General features: G+C 49.1%; 1 protein-coding gene across 1 annotated transcript in view; it reads right to left on the bottom strand.

Moving 5' to 3' along the window:
* Positions 1 to 17,603, bottom strand: part of SPTBN4 (spectrin beta, non-erythrocytic 4) — a 74,831-nt gene extending 57,228 nt beyond the window's left edge. Inside the window, exons 1-6 of the mRNA XM_068992036.1 lie at positions 17,432 to 17,603; positions 7,272 to 7,423; positions 5,968 to 6,141; positions 4,767 to 4,858; positions 3,623 to 3,703; positions 1,990 to 2,105 (exon numbers count right to left, since the gene is read on the bottom strand). Of these exons, the coding sequence (XP_068848137.1) occupies positions 1,990 to 2,105; positions 3,623 to 3,703; positions 4,767 to 4,858; positions 5,968 to 6,141; positions 7,272 to 7,423; positions 17,432 to 17,603 (787 nt within the window). The remainder of the gene's footprint in view (positions 1 to 1,989; positions 2,106 to 3,622; positions 3,704 to 4,766; positions 4,859 to 5,967; positions 6,142 to 7,271; positions 7,424 to 17,431) is intronic.
* Between the last annotated feature and the right edge of the window lie 2,857 nt (positions 17,604 to 20,460).

Genomic DNA, 20,460 nt, shown 5'->3' with positions numbered 1-20,460 from the left:
CCGACTTTTTGCAACTCACTAGGCTCCTCTGTCCATGGTATTCTCCAGGCAAGAATACTGGAGTGAGTTCCCTTCTATAGAGGATCGATCCCAGGTCTCCCGCATTGCAGGCAAATTCTTTACCACCTGAACCACGAGGGAAGTCCGGTTTCTAATTACATGTTGCCTTATGTGATTGTGTCTTTATCAAGTTTGAGCTCCATGAGGACAAGTGCTATGCCTGTCTTTTACCACTGTCCGGGCCATGCCCAGCAGACAGCAGAAGCTCAAAAAATACATAAACTAAATATATGAATGGTATATGAAGTCTGAGGTCAAGGACACGGGCTTTGAAGGCAGCCTGAGCTTGAATCCTAACTCAACCACTTACTCACTCAATATGCTAATAAAATAGATTGAACTGCTCTGAGTTCAGTTTCCGCATTGTTACAGTAAGGATAGTCACAGTGCCTGCCACCTAAGAACACTATGAGTATGAGAGAGAATACTCATAGTGGAGAATACTCATAGTGGCATAGAGGAGAAGCTCAGTAAATCCTGATTATCATTTCAATTTACCCTTTGAATGCATAGCATCATACTTGGCCCTGATTCTTCTTCACCTCATAAAACTGACATCCAATAAACACCCACTCTGCGCCAGGCACTGTAAGAGGCAGGGCAGAGGAGTGATTAAGTCCCTGAATTCTGGAATCAGAAAGTACTGTTTACTGGGTTTTCAGTATGATGCTAGATGAGTGACTCCACATCTCTGAGCCTTCCTTTCCATCAGTTTAAGACAGGATTGATGACTTCTATCCAACTGAATCGGTGTGAGGATGAAAGGGAACAGTGTTGATACAATTTCCAGCCATGTGCCTAGCACATCGTAGGGGCTCAGAAAAAAGAAGCAATCATTATTTCAGATACAGGGGATTGGTGGGGCATGATCATGGCCATTACCCTAGAGATGGGGGGTTGGTATTGGGTGTGATCATGAATTTGGAATGAGGTTGAAGTCAGGGGTGGGGCTGGGGACAGACTGAAAATGGGAAGGGGTTGGGGATGAGGGCAGAGCTGTGGATGCAGGCAGAAATAGGGATGGGCTGGGGATGGGAATGAAGATAGTGTTGGAGATTGGGTTGGGGGTGGTGTTGGCTTTAGGGATGGGGCTGGGGTTGGGGGGATTGGGTTTGGCAGGGAGGTGATTAAGGATGGGGTTGAAAGTGAAAGTCGCTCAGTCATGTCCAACTCTTTGGGATCCCATGGACTATACAGCCCATGGAATTCTCCAGGCCAGAATACTGAAGTGGAGAGCCTTTCCTTTCTCCAGGGGATCTTCCCAGCTCAGGGACCAAACCCAGGTCTCCTGCTATATTTAAAATAGATAACCAACAAAGACCTGCTGTATAGCACATGGGACTCCACTCAATGTTTGTGGCAGCCTGGATGGGAGCGGAGGATGGGAGCGGAGTTTGGGGGAGAATGGATACGTGTATTTGTATGGCTGAGTCACTTCCCTGTTCACCTGAAACTATTACTATCACAGCATTGTTAATTGCCTATACCCCAATACAAAAGTAAACAGTTTTTGTTTTGTTTTGTTTTTTAAAAAAAGGATAGAGTTGGGGAAGGAGGGTTAAGTTGAACTCAGGAATGGAGATAGGGTTGGGTTTGAGACAGATATGAACAGGAATTCCCTGGCAGTCCAGTGGTTAGGACTACAGGCTTTCACTGCCAAGGACACAGGTTCAATCCCTGATTGGGGAACTAAGATCCAGCGAGTCCCACAGAGTGGCCAAAAAAAAAAAAAGGTAGAGAAGGAGAAAGTAGCAGATATGGAGCCCGGAAGCAGGTAGGATTCTTGATGAGGAAGAGGTGGGCACTGGGAGGGAGTTAAATTTGAAATGATCTTGGGCTTTGGGCTGGTGTTGCAGTTGAGTTTGGGGGCAGCACTGGATTTGGGAGTCCCCCAGGAGGAAACTCGGGCTGGCACCATGCAGGGCTCACCCTCAGGGTCCAGGAGACGTGCCAGCCCCAAGTGCTGCTCAGCCGTGCGGAATGCTCTCTGCAGGTTGTAGTTGGCGTTGGACTTGGTGAGCTTGCTGAAGTCCACGAGATCGGGCCTGGGCAGGGGCACAGAGCGGGCAGGCAGCAGGCAGGCTCCAAAGCCGGTGGGCAAATGGGTGAAAAGACATCCTTGTCTGAGTCCCACCCAGGGCGAGGGCAGGAGGCGCACAACCCAGCCAAGGGGAAAGCCGTGTGTACTGGTGCGTGTCTGTGCACCATGTAGCTGTGGGGCGAGCTCTGCGTGAGGGCATGTGTAAAGAAAAGTGAAGTCGCTCAGTCGTGTCCAACTCTTTGCAGTCCCATGGACTGTACCCTACCAGGTTCCTTCGTCCATGGAATTTTCCAGGCAAGAGTACTGGAGTGGGTTGCCATTTCCTTCTCCAGGGGCTCTTCCTGACCCAGGGATCGAACCCAGATCTCCCACATTGCAGGCAGACGCTTTCCCCTCTGAGCCACCAGGGAAGCTCACGTGTACATCTGACTATGCCGCTCACGTGTCTATGTGGGTGGGTTCTGTACTGTATTGTGTAGCGCTTGGAAGTGTGAGGTCTGGAGCCCACCCTCTTGACTCAAACCCCAGCCCAGCCTTCTCCTGGCTGTCACTCTGCATGAGTTACTGTCTTGCCCTGGGCCTCCATTTCCTCCTTTGTAAAAAGGAGAGAATAATAGCCTCTGCCTACAGGCTCACTGAATAGTAAACGACTTATTGGAAAGCACTTAGAACATGCCGGGTACACTCAGTGATGTTCCCATTGTTAGCAGGACTCCAGTTAGAGCTTGTGGGTTGATGGGCATGTAGGTGGGGCTGGGTCTCCCCATATACACGAGTGTGTACATGTGGGTTCTGGCTTCCTTCACACTGGAAGCAAGCCCCTTCCAGCCTCAGGCCTCAGTTTCCCCCATCTGTCACATGAACAGACCGTTATTATGGATTGCGTGTGTGTGCTCAGTCGCTTTAGTCGTGTCCAACTCTTTGCAACCCCACAGGCTATAGCTGGCCAGGCTTCTCTGTGCATGAGATTCTCCAGGCAAAAATACTGGAGTGGGTTGCCACGCCCTCCTCCAGGTTATGGATCATGATGTGGGTGTAATTTATCTGGGAGCCCTTCCTCAGCCAGCTCGGCACCAGACCCTAAAGCAGGAATAGGTGGGTGTGCAGGGAGCCAGAAGGGGGACTTGGGGGCTCACTGTGAGGAAGAATTTTCTGAGAGGAGGAGATGCTGTGCACACACCAGATTCAACCATTCATAGCAAGTGAGCTGCGCATCCTGGGACCACCCAAGCAGCAGGTCCATGTAGAAGCTGTATATGTGAATGAGTATATGCAGGTGTGCTCACATCTATGGGAGGGCATAAAGGTCTCCATGTGTGCACAGGGTCTGTGTGTGCGTGCATCTCTGTGTAAATGTGTAACAGCATGTGTGTGAATGGAAATACATATGGAAGCAGAGAGGTGAAGGCAGTGGGTTCTGTGTCTGTGAGTGGCATCTGTACACATCCATGTACAGGTGAGTATCTGAGGGACAGGGTGGGGGTAGGGTGCAGGGCAGAGCTGCCCCAGGCCAGCTGGTACCTGTGCCGGTGAATGAGGGCATTGAAGGCCAAGCCGTCACGCCAGCTGGTGGTGAAATTCTGGATGTTTACCTCGGGGTAACTGGCAGCGTGGAAAGGAGAGACAGAGGCAGGCAGAGATGGAGAAAGTCCAGAGGAAAGAGGGAGGGAGGAAGAGACAGAGATGGATTGATGGATGGATAGATAGATGATAAAAGATAAATGATAGAAAAGTAGGTAGGTAGACAGATGGGCAGATAGACACAGGTGATACATAGGTATATGAGGAAAGGAAGGAAGGACGGAGGGAACACAGAGATGGAGACAGCATGGGGAGAAGGAGGGGGAGCGAGATTGAGAGGGACGGGAGATGAGCAAGAGAGAGAGAGACAGAGGGAAGAAGGAAAAGGGAGGGGCAGAGAGAGAGAGATACAGAGGTGGGGAAAGGAAGATGGGAGGAGAGAGAAGAGAAGGGGGAGAGAGTGATCAGAACAAGGGAAAGCAGATGTAGAGGTAAAGACAGACACACGGAAGAACGGATAGCACTGCAAGACAGACCGGGAGCCCCAGGAGGACGAGAGACAGAGAACGCCCAGTCTCCATCCATGCCTGCCCCTACCTCCTTCCTCCCCAGGCTGCTCTCCAGAGGGCACTTGAGTTTCAGGCCAGGCCCTTCCCAGAAGGACAGAATTGAGGGACCAGGGGGCATGCCCAGTGGTGTCTGTGTGCCCCTCTTCTCAAACCCACTGAAGATACCAGGACCCTGAACTTCCCACCCCAGCTGCCTGAGCCCTGGGTGTGCCCTCCTAGGCTGAGGGGGCTACTTTCAAGGGTGTAGGGTGGGGGACAGCTCGAGAATCGGGCCCAGGGGTCCCACACAGGTGCACTTGAGGCCTCTAGAGGTGTAGGACCAAGTAGGAGGAGAGAAGGGAGCAGGCTGGGGACACACCCCACCTCCCGGCATTATTCCCCTAAGGAGTCCAAGTTCTTCCAGACTGTGATACAGGTTACACTGTGACACGGGATTGTGATACATCAAGGTTGAAAGAGTTTGGCAACTTCAGATGTAACTTTTGACACTGAGGACTTAAGCCACCCCTTGCACCCCTGTCCCAGAAGGAAGCCCAGAGGTGAGGGCCTGGCTCCCCTGAGGACGGGGGACTTACCCAGCTGTCTTCATCTGACACCACAAGAGCAGCGCGTCCTTGGCTGAGCGTGTCTCTCTGTTGTCCTCAGTCTCAATCTTGATGACTTGAATCTGTAAGGATACAAAACATGGCTGCTGGGGTCTGGAGGGCTTGAGGCTGGGAGACACCCCACCCACACCCTGGGGGGACAGAGGTTATGGGAGAGGCAGCTTCAGGCTCACGGTGGGGGCACCAACTCTCTCCCCCTCCCCTTCCCCTATGGCATGTCCATTCCCCCCTATCCTACCTGGCCCCTTCTTCACCTGTCTATGCCCCACCCCGGTCCAGCTCCTGCCTCTTCCTTGGGCTTCCAGCTCCCAATCTTGGTGATGACCTCCAATCCAGAGGGATATTTCTAAGTCTGATGATGCCTTTTCTCTTGATAAAACTCTAATTTCTCCCCATCTCAGACAGAATAAGATCAGATTGTTAACCACAGATCACCTAGGCCCTGCCGAGACTTCTGACTCATCTCTTCCCTGTCTCCCCCTTGCCTCCCAGTCTCAAGTCATACTGGTCTTTCTGTTCCTGCAACAAGCCAAGTTCATTCCCACCCCAGGGACTTTGCATCTGCTGTGCCCTCTGCCTGGAATGCTTTTCCCTTTCATCTTCATAATCATTCATCCACCAGCCTCTCCCCAAGCCCTTCTCTGGTCCATACGATCCCTATTACTGCTTTATCATAATCTATTCTTTTCTGCATGGCTCTTTTTTTTCTTCTCTGCTTAGAATTGGTCCTTTCCCCACACATGTCTTGTTTACATATTGATGGGCTTATTTATTATCTGTCTACTGCTGCCCCCCATGTCTTGCTCCATAAAGACAGAAAATTTGTCTATTTTGTTTCTGAACTGGAGCAAGACTGCCTGGATTCCCATACCAGCTCCACTACCCAGCTGCGTGACCTTGAGCATATTACTTCACCTCTCTGGGCTTCAGTTTCCTTGTTGGTAAAATGGCATACTGAATAATATCTAATTTATGGGATTATTGTGCATATTAAATGCCAAGTGCTTAGAACACAGTAAAATCAATATACATGATGATTGTAATGATGGTGTTGTGTCCTGGAGCATATTAGGAATATTTCTGGAATGACTGGATGAGGGGGTGAGGGACAACCTCTTAAGGCCTCCCTCCAGGGGGTGGGGTGGGCTGGGCTGGGGTCACTTGGGATCACCTGGAAACGAAGGATGATGGTCCAGACCAGCCCCAAGGTCAGTCGGTGGTTCCCGTCCACGATGTCATGTGAGCCCACGTTCTCCAGGTGCACACGCTGCTCCTTCAGAAACTGCAGGGCCTTGTCTACGTTTTCCAGTGAGTGGATCCTCATGCGACCACGCGTGGGCCTTGGCTAGAGCGGCAGGGGTATTAGAAGAGCCAGGGCCTGGCCAAAAGCACGCGCCCTCGATCCCACCTCTTTCAAAGAAGGTTATCTACATAACTAGGCCCCTCTACCCCTGGTCCAGGCCACGCCCCCTCAGCCTTATCAAAGACCCAGGATCCAGTCCTTCTAAAGAAGCTCTGCACCACTCATAGCCAGACCCCTTCTAAGTCGTGTCCTTTCAGGGCTTATTCTAGTTCCTGGCCCCACCCCTTCAAGTTAAGCTCCACCTCTAAACTGATAGCCACACCTTTTATCATTAAGCCCCGCCCCTTTCTCGTAGTCTTACTCCCGCCCCTTCCATTGGATCTCCGTCCCAGGCCACCACTGTTTTGCCGCTAGTCCCATGACCACACCCCTCACTTCCTCCTCTTCAGATTTCTGCCTAGAGCCACGCCCACTTCTTTCAAGCCCCGCCCCACTCCAGGAGTCTCCGTCTCGTTTATGGGGCTGTTCAGTTGCTCTATTCCTTTCAAGGGCGCTCCTGTTCTATACCATGTGCCCCTCATGACTTCCAGAGCTTCAGGCTCTGGTCCTTTCATCAATCTCTAGCTCCATCATAACCCCATCCTTTGCAGTGAAGTCCCATCCAAGCCCAGAAATACAACTGTAGCCCACAATAAGCCGTATCCATACAAGAGTTCCATTTAATCCCCAGACTCCCGCAACCTCGGCCTCACTTTTCCGATGACAACCACACCCTCAACCACAGACCCCTGCAACAGAGTTCTGCCCCAATTTTATAGCCCTGCCTCCTGCTACCGCATATCCAAGCCAAGCCCTTCTAATAAAGATCCACCCTTCTCCATTAGCCGGCCCCCACCACCACTTCCAGTGGAGCCCCACCCAAGCCCAGAGTTCCTCCCTGAAGGACAGCCCTCTCCTTAGACAGAATCCCACCTCTGTTCCAAGCCAGATCCCAGGCTCTTCCCAACTAAACTCAACCTTGTGCCATGGCCCCGCCCACCCGAATGAGGGGCCTCTAATCCACTCAGTCTTTCTAGTAAGCTCCATCCATCCATTAGCCTGGCCCTGTATACAGTAGCCCAGCCCGAGACTCCAGGGCGGCCCCCTTCCCCCACCCCTTCTGGCCCCCTCACCAGCTGCTCCCCAGACAGCACTTCCAGCAGCCGCGTGAGCACGAAGCCGTCCCTGAGGTCTGTATAGAGGTCCCCGATGTGGCAGCCAACACGGGCGAGGTGCGAGTTCACCCACTTGGTGAAGGTTTTCTTCTGCACGGCCTCCCGCTCATCTGAAGGACAGGTCCTGATGAGCCCCCAGCTCCTCCAGGAACTCCGCCTTCCAGTTTCACCCCAGCCCTCCAAGGCCCAGGCAGTTCTTGCCCAGGCCCAGCTCTCTGCAACTATCAGGTCTTTTGCAGGTGCTTCCTCCTATCTGGGACGCCCTTCCCTCACCCCTCTCTGCTGTCCTTTAAAATTTTCCTGAGATATCAGTTGCATAGGAAAACTGTTTTGTGTCTTAGCCTAGTCAGCTCTGTTCATTTGTTCAGTAAGTATTCAAGCGTCCACTATGTGCCTGGCACCGTTCTGGGCTCTGAATTCAGTCAGAGCCCTTTCCTGGCAGAGTTCAGTTTAGTGGGGGCACAGATCATAAGCTGGGGCTTCCCCAGTGGTTCCACGGTAAAGAATCCGCCTGCAATGCAGAAGACGCATGTTTGATCCCTGGGTTGAGAAGATCCCTTGGAGGAGGAAATGGCAACCCACTCCAGTATACTTGCCTGGGAAAAATCCCGTGAACAAAGGTGCCTGGTGGGCTACAGTCCTTGGGGTTGCAAAGAGTCGGGCACAACTGAGTGACTAAGCACACAGGTAATAGTCTAGGGAGTCACAGAGGGTTAAGGAGGGAGGAGAGGATGAGGGTTGGGTCTCAGGAATATCCCTGGCTGCTGTGGGGAGGGTACATCTGAGAGGGCAAGAATGGCAGCCTGGAGCCCAGGGAGGAGATTGGGGAAAGGACTCCGGAGAGAGGCTGGCCCAGGGCAGACACTGAGGGGATGGGGGAGGGGGGCATCTTGGAGTTATTTAGAGATGAAAAAGTAAGGGTTAGCCACTGACAGGCTGTGGGGGAATGAAGAGGAAGGCCTATGCTAGACTGCATGTTCCCTGAGGGCAGGAGCCACATCTTCCCCTCTGTAGCTGCTGGATTGCCAGGTTTCCCCCATCCCTGGGGCAAGAGTGGGCTTGGGATGACTTAAGGGGGAGGTGCCAGGTGGGAAGGATGTATGCAACTTTTCCTCGCTGCTTACCAAGAAATCGTTTGGGACCTCTCTTCCTGTCATTTCTTTTTTAAATAACAGTTTTAGTATGAGCTATACTTCCCATACTATAGAATTTGTCCTTCTAACTTGTAAATTCAGTAGTTTTTAGCATATTCACAGAGTTATACGACCATCCCCTCTATCTAATATCAGAACACTTTGATCACCCCAGAAAAGAAACCCCATACCTGTTAACAGTCACTCCACATTCCACCTTTTCCTAACCCTAGGCAACCATTCATCCATTTTCTGTCTCTAAGGATTGTCCTACTCTGGATATGGGATCATGCAACATGCGACCTTTTGTGTCCGACTTCTTTCACTCAGCATAATGTTTTCAAGGCTCATCCATGTTGTGGTATGTAGCAGTTTTTTATTCCTTTTTACAGCTAAGTAACATTCCATGCATGCGTGAGTCCTGAGTCACTCAGGTGTGTCCCATTCTGTGCAACCCTATGGACTGTAGCTCCCCAGGCTCCTTTGTCCATGGAGATTCTTCAGGCAAGAATCCTGGAGTGGGTTGCCTTGCCTTCCTCCAGCTGATCTTCCCCACCCAGGGATCGAACTCACGTCTCTTATGTCTCCTGCATTGGCAGGTGGGTTCTTTACCACTAGCACCACCTGGGAAGCCCCAGTGGTCCATTGTACGGATATACCATATACTACCTGGTCAGGGAACTAGATCCCACATAACTAAGACCAAGCTCAGCCAAATAAATAATAGATAAAATTAAAAAATAAATGTTTTTTGAATATACAGAAACAACCCAGTGAATCCGAACAGCATACCTTGTTTGCTTGAATGTGGCTTGTGTGCTTTTGGATGGGATGGGGGGCCTGTGTGAACACATGATCCCTCATCACACATAAGGAAGTGATGACGGGAAATATGTAAATAGAGTGCTTATCCTGCCTCTGACAGCCAATGCCCAGAGCAGATTGCAGTTCATGCTGAGGCCCGAGTGGAACTTGAGTGCATCCCCTGAGAGGGGTGGAATGAGGGCAACTGGATTCAGCTCTGCCTTTACTAGCGACAGGCTATGTTGGGAAAAGCCCAAAGCCCATCCCTCCTCTTTGGGCCTCTGTTTTCCCATTTCCAAAATGAGGGGTTTAGACTAGGTCAGGGTTACTTCAGTGGGCTCTGGGGGACCCTGGGTGTTTGGGAATGCATGCTTGGAAAACAAGGACTCGGGAGAATAGTTTTTAATTTTGTAACTTCATTTCTGTGATCTGCAAAGAAAATTAATAGTAACACATCCTGGATGGAGTTCCCTGGTAATCCAACAGAGGCGACATGGGTTTGCTCCTTGGTCTGAGAAGTTTCCACATGCTGCAGGGCACCTAAGCCCACGAGCTGCCACTAGGGAATCCCCCTCTCCTAGAGCCTGTGCTGTTGCAATAAGAGAGGCCATTGCAGTGAGAAGCCTGTGCACCAAAGTAGCCTCCGCTCACCGCAACTAGAGAAAGCCTGAGCTCAGCAACTAAGACGCAGCAGTGCAGCCAGTAAATAAATACTCTTTTAAAAAAGAAGAAACACATCCTGGACTGTCTAGATGGTGACTTTATAGAGAACTATGCAGTGAGATTTGGGAGTATGTGATTACAGTCTCGTTAGCATGGAGCTGGGGTCCAGAACCGAAATGCCCCCCGGGGCCAGGCAGGCTCCACAAGGGAGAATGAGGCCGTGCTAAAAGGGAGCAGCAGCCACACAGCCCCGCACGACTGGAGCTTCACGGGAGTGAAGGCCCAGTGCTGCCGCACCACGTGATAGCCCACGAGATGCCAAAAATCTGGAGACAAGAATCTCCCTATTTTTAAATGCTGGCAACTGATTTACGTTTTTATAAAACACAGTGGGGTTGAAACCAAATGTGTCCTAGAGTGCCAGTTCTGGCCTAAGTTGACACTGAATGTTGACTGTGCTGGTGAGTGTGTGCAGCTACCTCCGCATGGAAGTGGGTGCCTTCCATCTGCCCCTCTGGCGCCACCTCCTCTCTGGTGCACCTGCTGTGAGCCCAGGGAGGCTGGCCAGGGTGGACTGTGGGAATGGGCTCTTGGGCCATTAGAGGTTTGGCTAGCAAGAGATGAGGGGAGAGAGAAAGGGCTGAGGGATTCATTTCCTCCCCAGGGTTCCCTAGTGGTAAAGAATCCGCCTGCCAATGCGGGAGACATAAGAGACACCGGTTCGATCCCTGGATCAGGAAGATCCCCTGGAGGAGGGCATGGCTTCCCTGGTAGCTCAGAGAGTAAAGAATCTACCTGCAACACAGGAGACCTGGGTTCGATCCCTAGGTCGAGAAGATCCCCTGGAGGAGGAAATGGCAACCCACTCCAGTATTCTTGCCTGGGAAATCCCATGGACAGAGGAGCCTGGTGGGCTACAGTCCATGGAGTCGCAAACAGTTGGACATGACCGAACAATGGCAAACACTTTCACTTTCCTTGCTTGACCAGGCTTCCCCCAGGGCCTGGTGGGACTTCCTACAGCCCCCACTCCTGCTGGGGATGCCTCGCTCCCCTCTCAGCACTCCCTGCCCTGTCCCAGTCCCCGGGGTCTCCACATGTCTGTAAACAGTCCCTTCCTTAAATTCTCCTTTTTGAGGAGCCCATTAACTTCCTCCTGGTCCTCTAGCTGCCACACACATCTTTGGGTTGTCAAGACTCTAAGTCAAATTACAATTGTTCTTTGTCTGCCATTGTGTTCATACTATTTTGCGATTTCTATATTCTTCCCCACTGTGGTAGTGACCGATTACAACCGAAATGCAAGCCTGGGACTTCCTTGACAGTCCCGTGGTTAACACTCTGCACTTCCAATGCAGGGGTCAAGGGTTCCATCCCTGGTCAGGGAACTAGGTCCCACATGCTGTGCAGTGTGGCCAAAAACAATTTTTTTAAGTGAAACTCATTTCCTTAGAATAAGACTTTAATTTTTTCACATATTTACTACATCAAGATTTTCATAGAGCAGGGACTAATCTATATTGGTTTCCAAGAAAGGGTAGAGACAATATGTAAATGATACATTGGATATTAGTCTGGGAAAAGTGAGGAAGTTGGAGATACCAGGTATTGATGGAAACTTGGGAATATCACAACCCTCATGCCAGCTGGTGGGTAGCAATTGTGTTAGTCACTCAGTCATGTCCGACTCTTTGGGACCCCATGGGCTGTCACCCACCAGGCTCCTCTGTCCATGGAATTCTCCAGGCAACAATACTAGAGTGGGTAGCCATTCTCTTCTCCAGGGGAATTTTCCAGACCCAGGAATCAAACCTAGGTCTCCTGCATTGCAGGCAGATTCTTTACCATCTCAGCCACCAGGGAAGCCCACTCTGAAGACAATCTGAGTCAAATTAGTGCGCTCCCTCTGTGAGCCAACAATTCTTTCCCTACATATATGTTCTATAAACGTTCCCACATCGGGTGTTTTTTTTATGTTTATTATTTATTTATTTGGCTTCACCAGGTCTTAGTTGCAGCGTGTAGGATCTAGTTTCCTGACCAGGCACTGAACCCAGGTCCCCTGCATTGGGAGGGCAGGGTCTCAGCCACTGGACCACTGGGGAAGTCCCTCCACTCTGGTTTATAAGGAGCACACACGATGATGCCTCAGTGCAGTGCTGTTTGCTGGGAGGGGGCAGGGACAGGTTGAGGGCTGGAGAGAGCCTGGTTCTCCATCACTGGGGAAGTGGAGCATGGCGGATACACACCATCAGCTCCAGGCAGCAGTTAGACTAGAGGCACACAGAGCCACACGGATGAGTCTTGAGGCTTGAAGCCACAGCGCTGAATGAGAACATAATGCCAAAAATGCAATCGAGACTATGATAAAACATGCATCGATTAGCCATACCTGTATGTACAAACCCACACATATAGGGCTCCCAGATTTACAACAAAGTGAAATGGCAGTTCAGTAGGGAAAGGAAAGTCTCTTCAATAAGTGGAGCTGAGTCAACTGGACATTCATGGAGCGGGGCAGGGTGGGGGACAAAAGAACTTTGACCCACACTGTATACAATAATAAATATACTAAATACCATCTGGCTTATAAACCTAAATGTGAAATGAATGCAATAATGCTTTCAGAGGAAAACATGAAAGAATATCTCCATGACCTTGGTGCAGGCAGTTTCTTACACAAGACACAGAGTGTGAGCCGTATAGGAAATCATGATTAAATAATTATCAAATTAAACTACCTTTAAATTAAGAAACACTGTTCATCAAAAGGCAACACTAAGGGCTTCCCTGGTGGCTCAGAGGTAAAGAATCTACCTGCCAATACAAGAGACACGGGCTTGACCCCTGAAGTGGGGAGATCCCACGTGCCGTGGAGCAACTAAGCGCCACCACTACTGAGCCCACACGCACTAGAGTCCAGGCTCCACAATAAGAGAAGCCATCGCAACGAGAAGCCCGAGCACCGCAAGGAAGAGTAGCCCCTGCTCACGACTAGAGAGCCCTCGACGCAACGAAGAGCCCGCACAGCCAAAAATAATAAATAAAATTATTTTTTATAGGCAACATTAAGAGAATGAAAAGACAAGCCACATAGTGGGAGAAAATATTCAGAACACATATATCACACCAAGGGTTTGTACTCAAAGTATATAAGAATACCCACAAAATAGAAAAAAGGCAGGAAGGGATTTCTGTGTGCTGTCAAGTGGTTAGGACTCTGTGCTTTGAATGGAGGGGGTGAGGGTTTGATCCCTGGTTGGGGAATTAAGCTTCCATACACTGCCTGCAGTGAAGCCAAAAAAAAAAAATTAATAAGAAAGTAGACAAAAGACTTGAATGGGCACTTCACAGGAGCATATCCAAAGAGCAAATCTTTGAAGAGGCGCTCCACTTCGTTAGCTGCTTTTAGCCATCAGGGAAATGCAGATTAAAACCACAATAGAATGCACATCCATCAGAACGGTTAAAATTACAAAGACTGACCATACCAAGGGTTGGATGTACAGCCACTGAATCATTCATACACTGCCGGTGGGAATGTAAAATGATCCAAACCAGAAGTTTCTTCTAAAGTTTAGATATACACATACCAAGTGACACAACAATTTCATTCCTGGGTGGGTATAAGCTATCAGAAATGAGTGCCTGTATCCTACACAGTTTAGAACAGCAATAATCTGTAATAGCTTGTGATACCACTAGTTACTAGATTGTAATCTTCTGGTTTGTGATAGTCCCAAAGTAGAAGGAACTCAAATGCTCATTAACAGATGAACGGATAAGCTATGCCATAATCACATTGTGGAATACTATACAGCAATGAAAAGGAACAGCCTACAAGTACAGGTAGATATGGATGAATCTCATGAGCCGAGTGCTGAGTGCGTCAAACCAAACACAGAGGGGTACCCATGACATGATCCTATTTATATAAAGTTCAAGTGCCAGCAAACTGAATATACGCTGTTAGACGCTAAGACAGTGTTTACTCCCAGGATGACATAGAGGCAGCCTGAGGGGGGCTTCTCTGGGGCTGTCAGAGTCTGTTTCCCAATCTAGTTATAAGGGGGTACTCATCGTGGAAATGCTGGCCATACAATATATTTGAGTTTCTCTGTGGATGTGATATTTTAATAAAGAGTTTAAAAATATGGATCCATGCACAGGAATTAGCAATGCATGTTGCAGTTATCCACATGCAGAGAAAAAGATTTGCATTAAAACAATCAGAATGATTGCCTATAAGAGAGAAAGCATTGATGTGAGATTTGGGAATAAAAGAGAATCAAAGAGTAGATCAAGAGAATAGGGACCTCAGGGCCTTCCCTGGTAATCCAGTGACTAAGACTCTGAACTCCCAATGCAGGGGCCCCCAGTTCGATCCCTGGTCAGGGAACTAGATCCCACACGTTGCAACTAGGAGTTCAAATGCCACAACTAAAAGACCCTGCATGCTGCAACTAAGACCCGAAGCAGACAAATAAATACATACATTTTTTTTTTAAGAGAGAGAAAGAATGGGGCCTCACACAGACACATGAGACCAGCAAACCACAAATTCTCTGAGTACAGGATCCAGACAATTTTTTAAATAAATTCATGCAAAAACATTTACAGAGGACTCTGCTCAAAGATTTAGCTTTAGTTTGAATAAAGAAAACCACGAGAGAAGTGGGCAAAGGGATGCAAAAGAAAATGCATGGTAGCTGTCTATGTCATAGTAATATTTTGCGCAGTAGGATGGCAGCATCTTGACGTCATTGTTAAGCGGAAGTTACTGGTTTTGTGGTTTGAGTCTCAATCCAATTTATGTGTTTTAGTTGCAGAACAAGCATAAGAGATATAAGCAGGGCTGTGTGTTTTTGTACATTTTAGAAAACCATAGTTCAATGATAATAGTTACATGTGGAATCTAAAATATGACACAAATGAAACAGAAAACAGACTCACAGACACTGAGAATGTGGGGGTGGGAACTGGGAGTTCGGGATCAGCAGATGTAAACCATTATAAATATATAGAATGGACAAGCAACAGGGCCCTACTGTATAGCACGAGGAGCTATATTCAATATCCTGTAATAAGCCATAATGGAAAAGAAAAAAGACAACAGAAAACCACAGTTGCGATAATTTAAGTAGACACAGGGAGTATGTGAGAAAGCTTTTTTCCTTAGAGGGGGTCCCTACATTTCTCTGGACTAGATGCTGTCTGAAGTGTCTGGGGCTAGTGTTCTCGAATCAGTGGTTCTTAAAGTTGTAGAGTCCTTGATCCTCACATCGCCACATCCCACCTCTGCATAAAATCTCCCCATAGTCTCAGGTGCCCTCAGACTCTTCAGAATGGCCAACAAGGCCCCTCAAGATCTGGCTGCCACTGCCTCCTTTCCCATCATCATTTACTCACCACCTCACTCTAGCTATTCTCAACTTCTGGAGGTCTTGCCTGTGCTGTTCCCTCCCTCTGGAATATTCTTCCACTCTCTTCCCCAGCATTCACTCCTGTTCGTCCTTTGGAGCTCAGCTTAGCCATCTTCTCCTCCATGAAGCACTCTGATCCTCTCTCCTGAATCAGGCCCCTCATCTGGGCTCCTACAGCTCTGAGCTTCCCCATCTGGCCTCTGCCCGTGCCTCCCCCATCTCGGCTCTGATTCCTGTGGTTCAACACAGCCAGGCTGGATCTAACTTTCCCACTGGACTGGATCTAACGTTCCCACTGGACTGGGAGCCCTGGAGAAGCAGGACCTGGGCTGCCTCAATCACCACTATGTCCCCACTTTGTCCAAGCACAGAGCAGGCACTGCCTAAATATTTTGTGGATGAAATAATAAATTCTAGAATTCTAAGTGGATACATTCCCAAGGACTTAAATCTAAGAATCTAAAAATACATTTTTGGGACATTCCTGGTGGTCTTGTGGTTAAGACTGCACTTCCAATGCAGGGGACATGGGTTCAATCCCTGGTTGGAGACCTAAGATCCCACATGCTGTGAGGTACAACCAAAAAATAAAATACAGTTTTAAGTTTTCATGAGTATATGTTTATATCCTTCTAGATGTCGAAACCAGAGGAAACCAGCAATCCATGGGTTGAATCTGGTTCAGACTTTGTGCACTTATTTACAGTTTGCTTTTTTAAATTGGGAAATGGCAGATAAACATCAGAGCTAACAGCTCTGGGCCCACATTTCCTAGGGTTTAGAGCTGGTGACCAGTTGACCACAGCCCCCAGGCCACTCACTTGTGTATGTCACCTGCTTCCACAGAGGCCCAGGAGTTTAACAAGATGCTCAACATCTTATAAAGTTCCAAGAATCTCAGTATTGAAGATCCCACGATTGTCAAATGCTGAGTTACTAACATTCTGAGATTCTAAGGGAACTGATACTGACTTTGGGATTTTAAGATTTCATGACTCTGAAAATATATATTTTATGTGCATAACATGCCACATTTCTGAGATATTAACATTCCAAGGGTCAACGTGCTAAGGGTCTAATGTTCTAAAGGCTTATGATTATGGAATTGTGTGTCTGAGAAGGGTCTTTGCTCATAAAACTTTAGTATTGATGATTAAACACTTCTGAGGTTCTAAAACTTCATGAATACAAAGTCCAAAGGATCAAGAACTTAAAGTTCCAAAAGTCTAAGGTCCTAAGATTCTATACAGTTCTCTCGTCTTTGCTTATATTGTCCTAAAACATCAAAGTAGCGTGACCAACAATTCTAGTTGTCCCAAGACTGAGGGTTTCAGTGCAAAAAAACATGAAGCTGTGGTCATTCTTTCTCAAAGTGCTCAGCATCCACATTTCTAATCTGAAATCCTAAAGCTTTAGGATTATAAAGCCCTAAAGACCTATGTATATTACAGTCTAGATTTCTGAGGCTTTAAGATTCTAAGACCCAACAATTAAAATGTTTAAGATCGGTGATTACAAAGTTCTGTTTACAAGAGTCTCCATTTCTAAAGGTCTTGGATTCAAAGAACCTCTGAATATGACATTCCATGGTCCTAAGATGCTAGATGTCAGCATTTGGGGATTCCAAGGAAGCACACTTAGAAAGTCCCACGTTTCTGGGATTGTACATTTCTAAGGCTCTATGAGAGGTTTCCCAAGTGGCTCAGTGGTAAGAATCTGCCTGCCAATGCAGGAGACACAGGTTCGATCCCTGGGTCAGGAAGATCCCCTGGAGGAGGAAATGGCAACCCACTCCAGTATTTTTGCCTGAAGAATCCCATGGACAGAGGAACCTGGTGGGCTAACAGTCCATGGGGTCACGAAGGAGTTGGACATGCTTAGTAACTAAACAACAACAATACTGGACATCACAGATAGAGAACTATTTTCCATTATCGTGGAAAGTTCTACTGGAGAGTGCTGGTCTAAAGACTCAAGTTCCAAGTGTCTGTAACCCTCTTCCCATCCTCCAGGTCATCAAGGTATACAGATATCACCCCAGCAGTGCCTTCCCTTCCTTCTCTCCCACCTCCAACCCCAGCCCTCTTCCAGGTACCTGCCAAGGCCTTGATCCGGGAGCACTCAAAGAGCGAAGCTGCTGCAGTGGAGGCGGCCGGTTGCTCTCGCTCCCAGCCCCGATCAGGACTGTCCCAGCGGGCCGCAGGGTTGTTATTATTGGGGGCTGGCAGCCCCTCCATGTTGTCCACTTCCCCTGGTACCTGCGCCATTGGGGGAGATGAGGCCTAGGGATGAGGAGAGGCAGGTTAGGGATAGGGGCTGAGTTCGGAAGTCCCACTACTGTTTTAAAAATTTGGCACAGCCAAATAAATAGTTGCACCATGCAGGATCTTCAATCTTCATTGTGGCCAGTGGGATATCTCCTTGTGGCACATGGGCTCTGTTTCCCTGACCAGGATCAAACCCAGACCCCCTGTATCGGGAGCATGGAGTCTTAGCCACTGGACCACCAGTAAAGTCTAGAGATCCCACCTCTAACAGGGACTGACTGTGAGTTCTGTCCCCTCTCTCACCTTCAGTTTCTCTGTCTTTAGAAGGGAGTGACATGCTAATAATGACAATAATTTTCACCCTAACCACATCATAGGACTGTGGTCAAACACCCACCTTAACACCTAGCAGAGGGTAAGGGCTCAGCAAATTGTCACTGTTAGGACTCCATGGTGATCCAGTGGTTAAGACTCAGCTCTTCCACTGCAGGGGTCATAGGTTCAATCTCTAGTTGGGGAACTAGAGATTGAACCTATAAGATCCTGCATGCCACATGGCCTCCCCCATAAAAAACTGTCACTGTTATTGTTAGAATTATAGCATTGTTATCAATAGAACTCTATAAGGCAGTGACAACAATAATTAACATTTATTGAGCACTTGCATTGTGCTCAGTACTTTATATGCATTATATCTTATTTAATTCCCACAAATTTAACAATCTAAAGAAAGGTATTATTAGGCCTGTTTTACAGAGGAGGAAGCTGAGGCACAGAGGTGTTAATTCACTTGCCCAAAATCACACAGCTAGTGAGTAACCAGGATTGAAACTTAGTCACTGTGATTGAATAACTGCATTAACGGTCTCAATTCTTCATCCGTATAGCCACGTCCTCTGCTATATAGCTCCTCAGTGCTCTCCCACTCTGGGGATGGGAGGAATGAAAGAGTAGGGTTGAGTCGGGGGAAGCCCTACCCCCTGACTCTGGGCTTGGCCACATGACTTGCTTTGACCGATAGAATTAGATAGAAGCACTAGTGAGTTCTGAGCCCAGGACTCAGGAGATCTTGCATGTTTTTGCTTGTGTTTAACTGTGGCCATGAGAAAAACATAGCAAGGCTAGTCCAAGTCCAAGGCCTTCATCACAGCCAAGGCCAGCCTCAACAACCAACAGTCAATATCCCCCTACCCATCCTAATGGGGAAATAAGCTCAGATGAGCCCAAGTCACTGACCTCAGATTAACTCAAGGCTAAATAAATGCCTAGTGTTTTATGACACTGAGTCTGGGGGTGGTTTTCTTATGTAGCATTATTGTGGCACTAGCTGACTGACATATTGTCTGACTCTAGGGCAATGTTCTAGAACACTGACAGATTGTAAATATGAAATTTAAGGGTGTGGGAGATGTTAGATACATCTCCTCCATTCTCTAGAACCCCAGGACTGATTCTAAGACTAAGAAAAGAGGGAGCTGGGAGGAGCTCAATATCCCCATTCTCAAAATATTCAGACAGTAGCCAACAAACCAGATTTTAGGAAGGCAGGGTCTAAGTCTTGGTCAATGTAGTAGAGACTGTCCCTTTCCATAGACACTCAAAAATCCATTATTATCCTTCCCTTTTTCCATGGAAACCTTTAAGTGGGCACCTGTGTGACCTTGGCCAAGTCACCTTTTCTAGGGCTCAGTTTGTTCATCTGTAAAATGGTAACAACAGTACCCATTTCCTAGGGGTGTTTGAAGATGAGAGAATTAATGATGTGGGGAACATGGTATCTAGTACACAGTAAGCCCTCAATACACGGGCCTTGCTATTACTATTCATCCTCCAGTCACATATCTTAGCACATCTAAGTGTCTGTGCTGAAGTCAGACAAAAATGAGTTCAAGTCTTCCTGTATCTTTAAACCCGATTACCTTTGACTTGGCTTCTCCGTGCCTCGGTGTCCCTCCCTGTTATAACGGTGAACACAACTGTTTCCTCAATGGAGGATACTTGGAGATGGAAAGGCACTTAGCACTTGGTGAGCTCTCGGTCAGGCTGGGGGAGGAACAGCCCTGTCTATTACGTGATTCAACGGGGAAGGAAGGGAGAAGGCGGTGGGGGAGGTGAAAAGGGGTGTCCTGAGGGCCCCAGGAAAGGTTGGTCGGGCGAGGCTGGGGATAGGAGTTGACAGCCGATGCTTTAACCCTTCCAAGGCCGCGCCTCTCTCTCCCTACAGTCTAGTCACCGTTCCCAAGGAGGGAGGCCTGGGAAGGACAAGGCTTAGGTGGAAGACCCACGTATGGCGCTGAGGTTGGACTGGGGTAAGGGACTGGGGACTCATTCTGCCCTCGACCCTCTGCCTCCCCTAGCCGGGGAGACCCTCGGGGCTCAGGCCATGCCCACGGGGCGCGGGGGAGGGATGCTCAGGCAGGTGGGAAGATGCTGGAGGGAGGGGCTATCCGCCCCCACGCCGCTCACCTGGCCCCGCAGCCGCCGGTGCCGCTGTCCCCGCTGCTCGCCGTGGCCGACCGCCCTCCCTGTCGGTGTCCTCGGCCCGGCCCGGCCCAGCCGGCTCGGCTCGGCTCCACCGGCTCCGCCGCTCGGCCAGATCCGCATGCGCCGCTACCGCCGGCGCGCCTCCTCCCGATCGCGTGGCCGCCGCGCTCGGCGCGCCCCCGGGACCCTCTCCCGCCCGCGGTTCCCCAGCCAACCCCCGCCGCCTGCAGCGCCTGCCCACGCGCGGCCACAAACCCGGCCACGGCGTGCGATACACAGCTGCAGGACCTGGAGGCAGCGTCACACACAGTGCACACTCCCACCGGGTCACACACTCCCGCACTGCCACACACACGCGGGGTCTCATACAGCG

Source organism: Capricornis sumatraensis, chromosome 20 (genome assembly GCF_032405125.1).
Source record: "Capricornis sumatraensis isolate serow.1 chromosome 20, serow.2, whole genome shotgun sequence".
Lineage (NCBI taxonomy): Eukaryota > Metazoa > Chordata > Mammalia > Artiodactyla > Bovidae > Capricornis > Capricornis sumatraensis.
The sequence above is the reverse complement of the archived record's forward strand: the minus strand, read 5'-3'. Positions and strand labels throughout refer to the sequence as shown.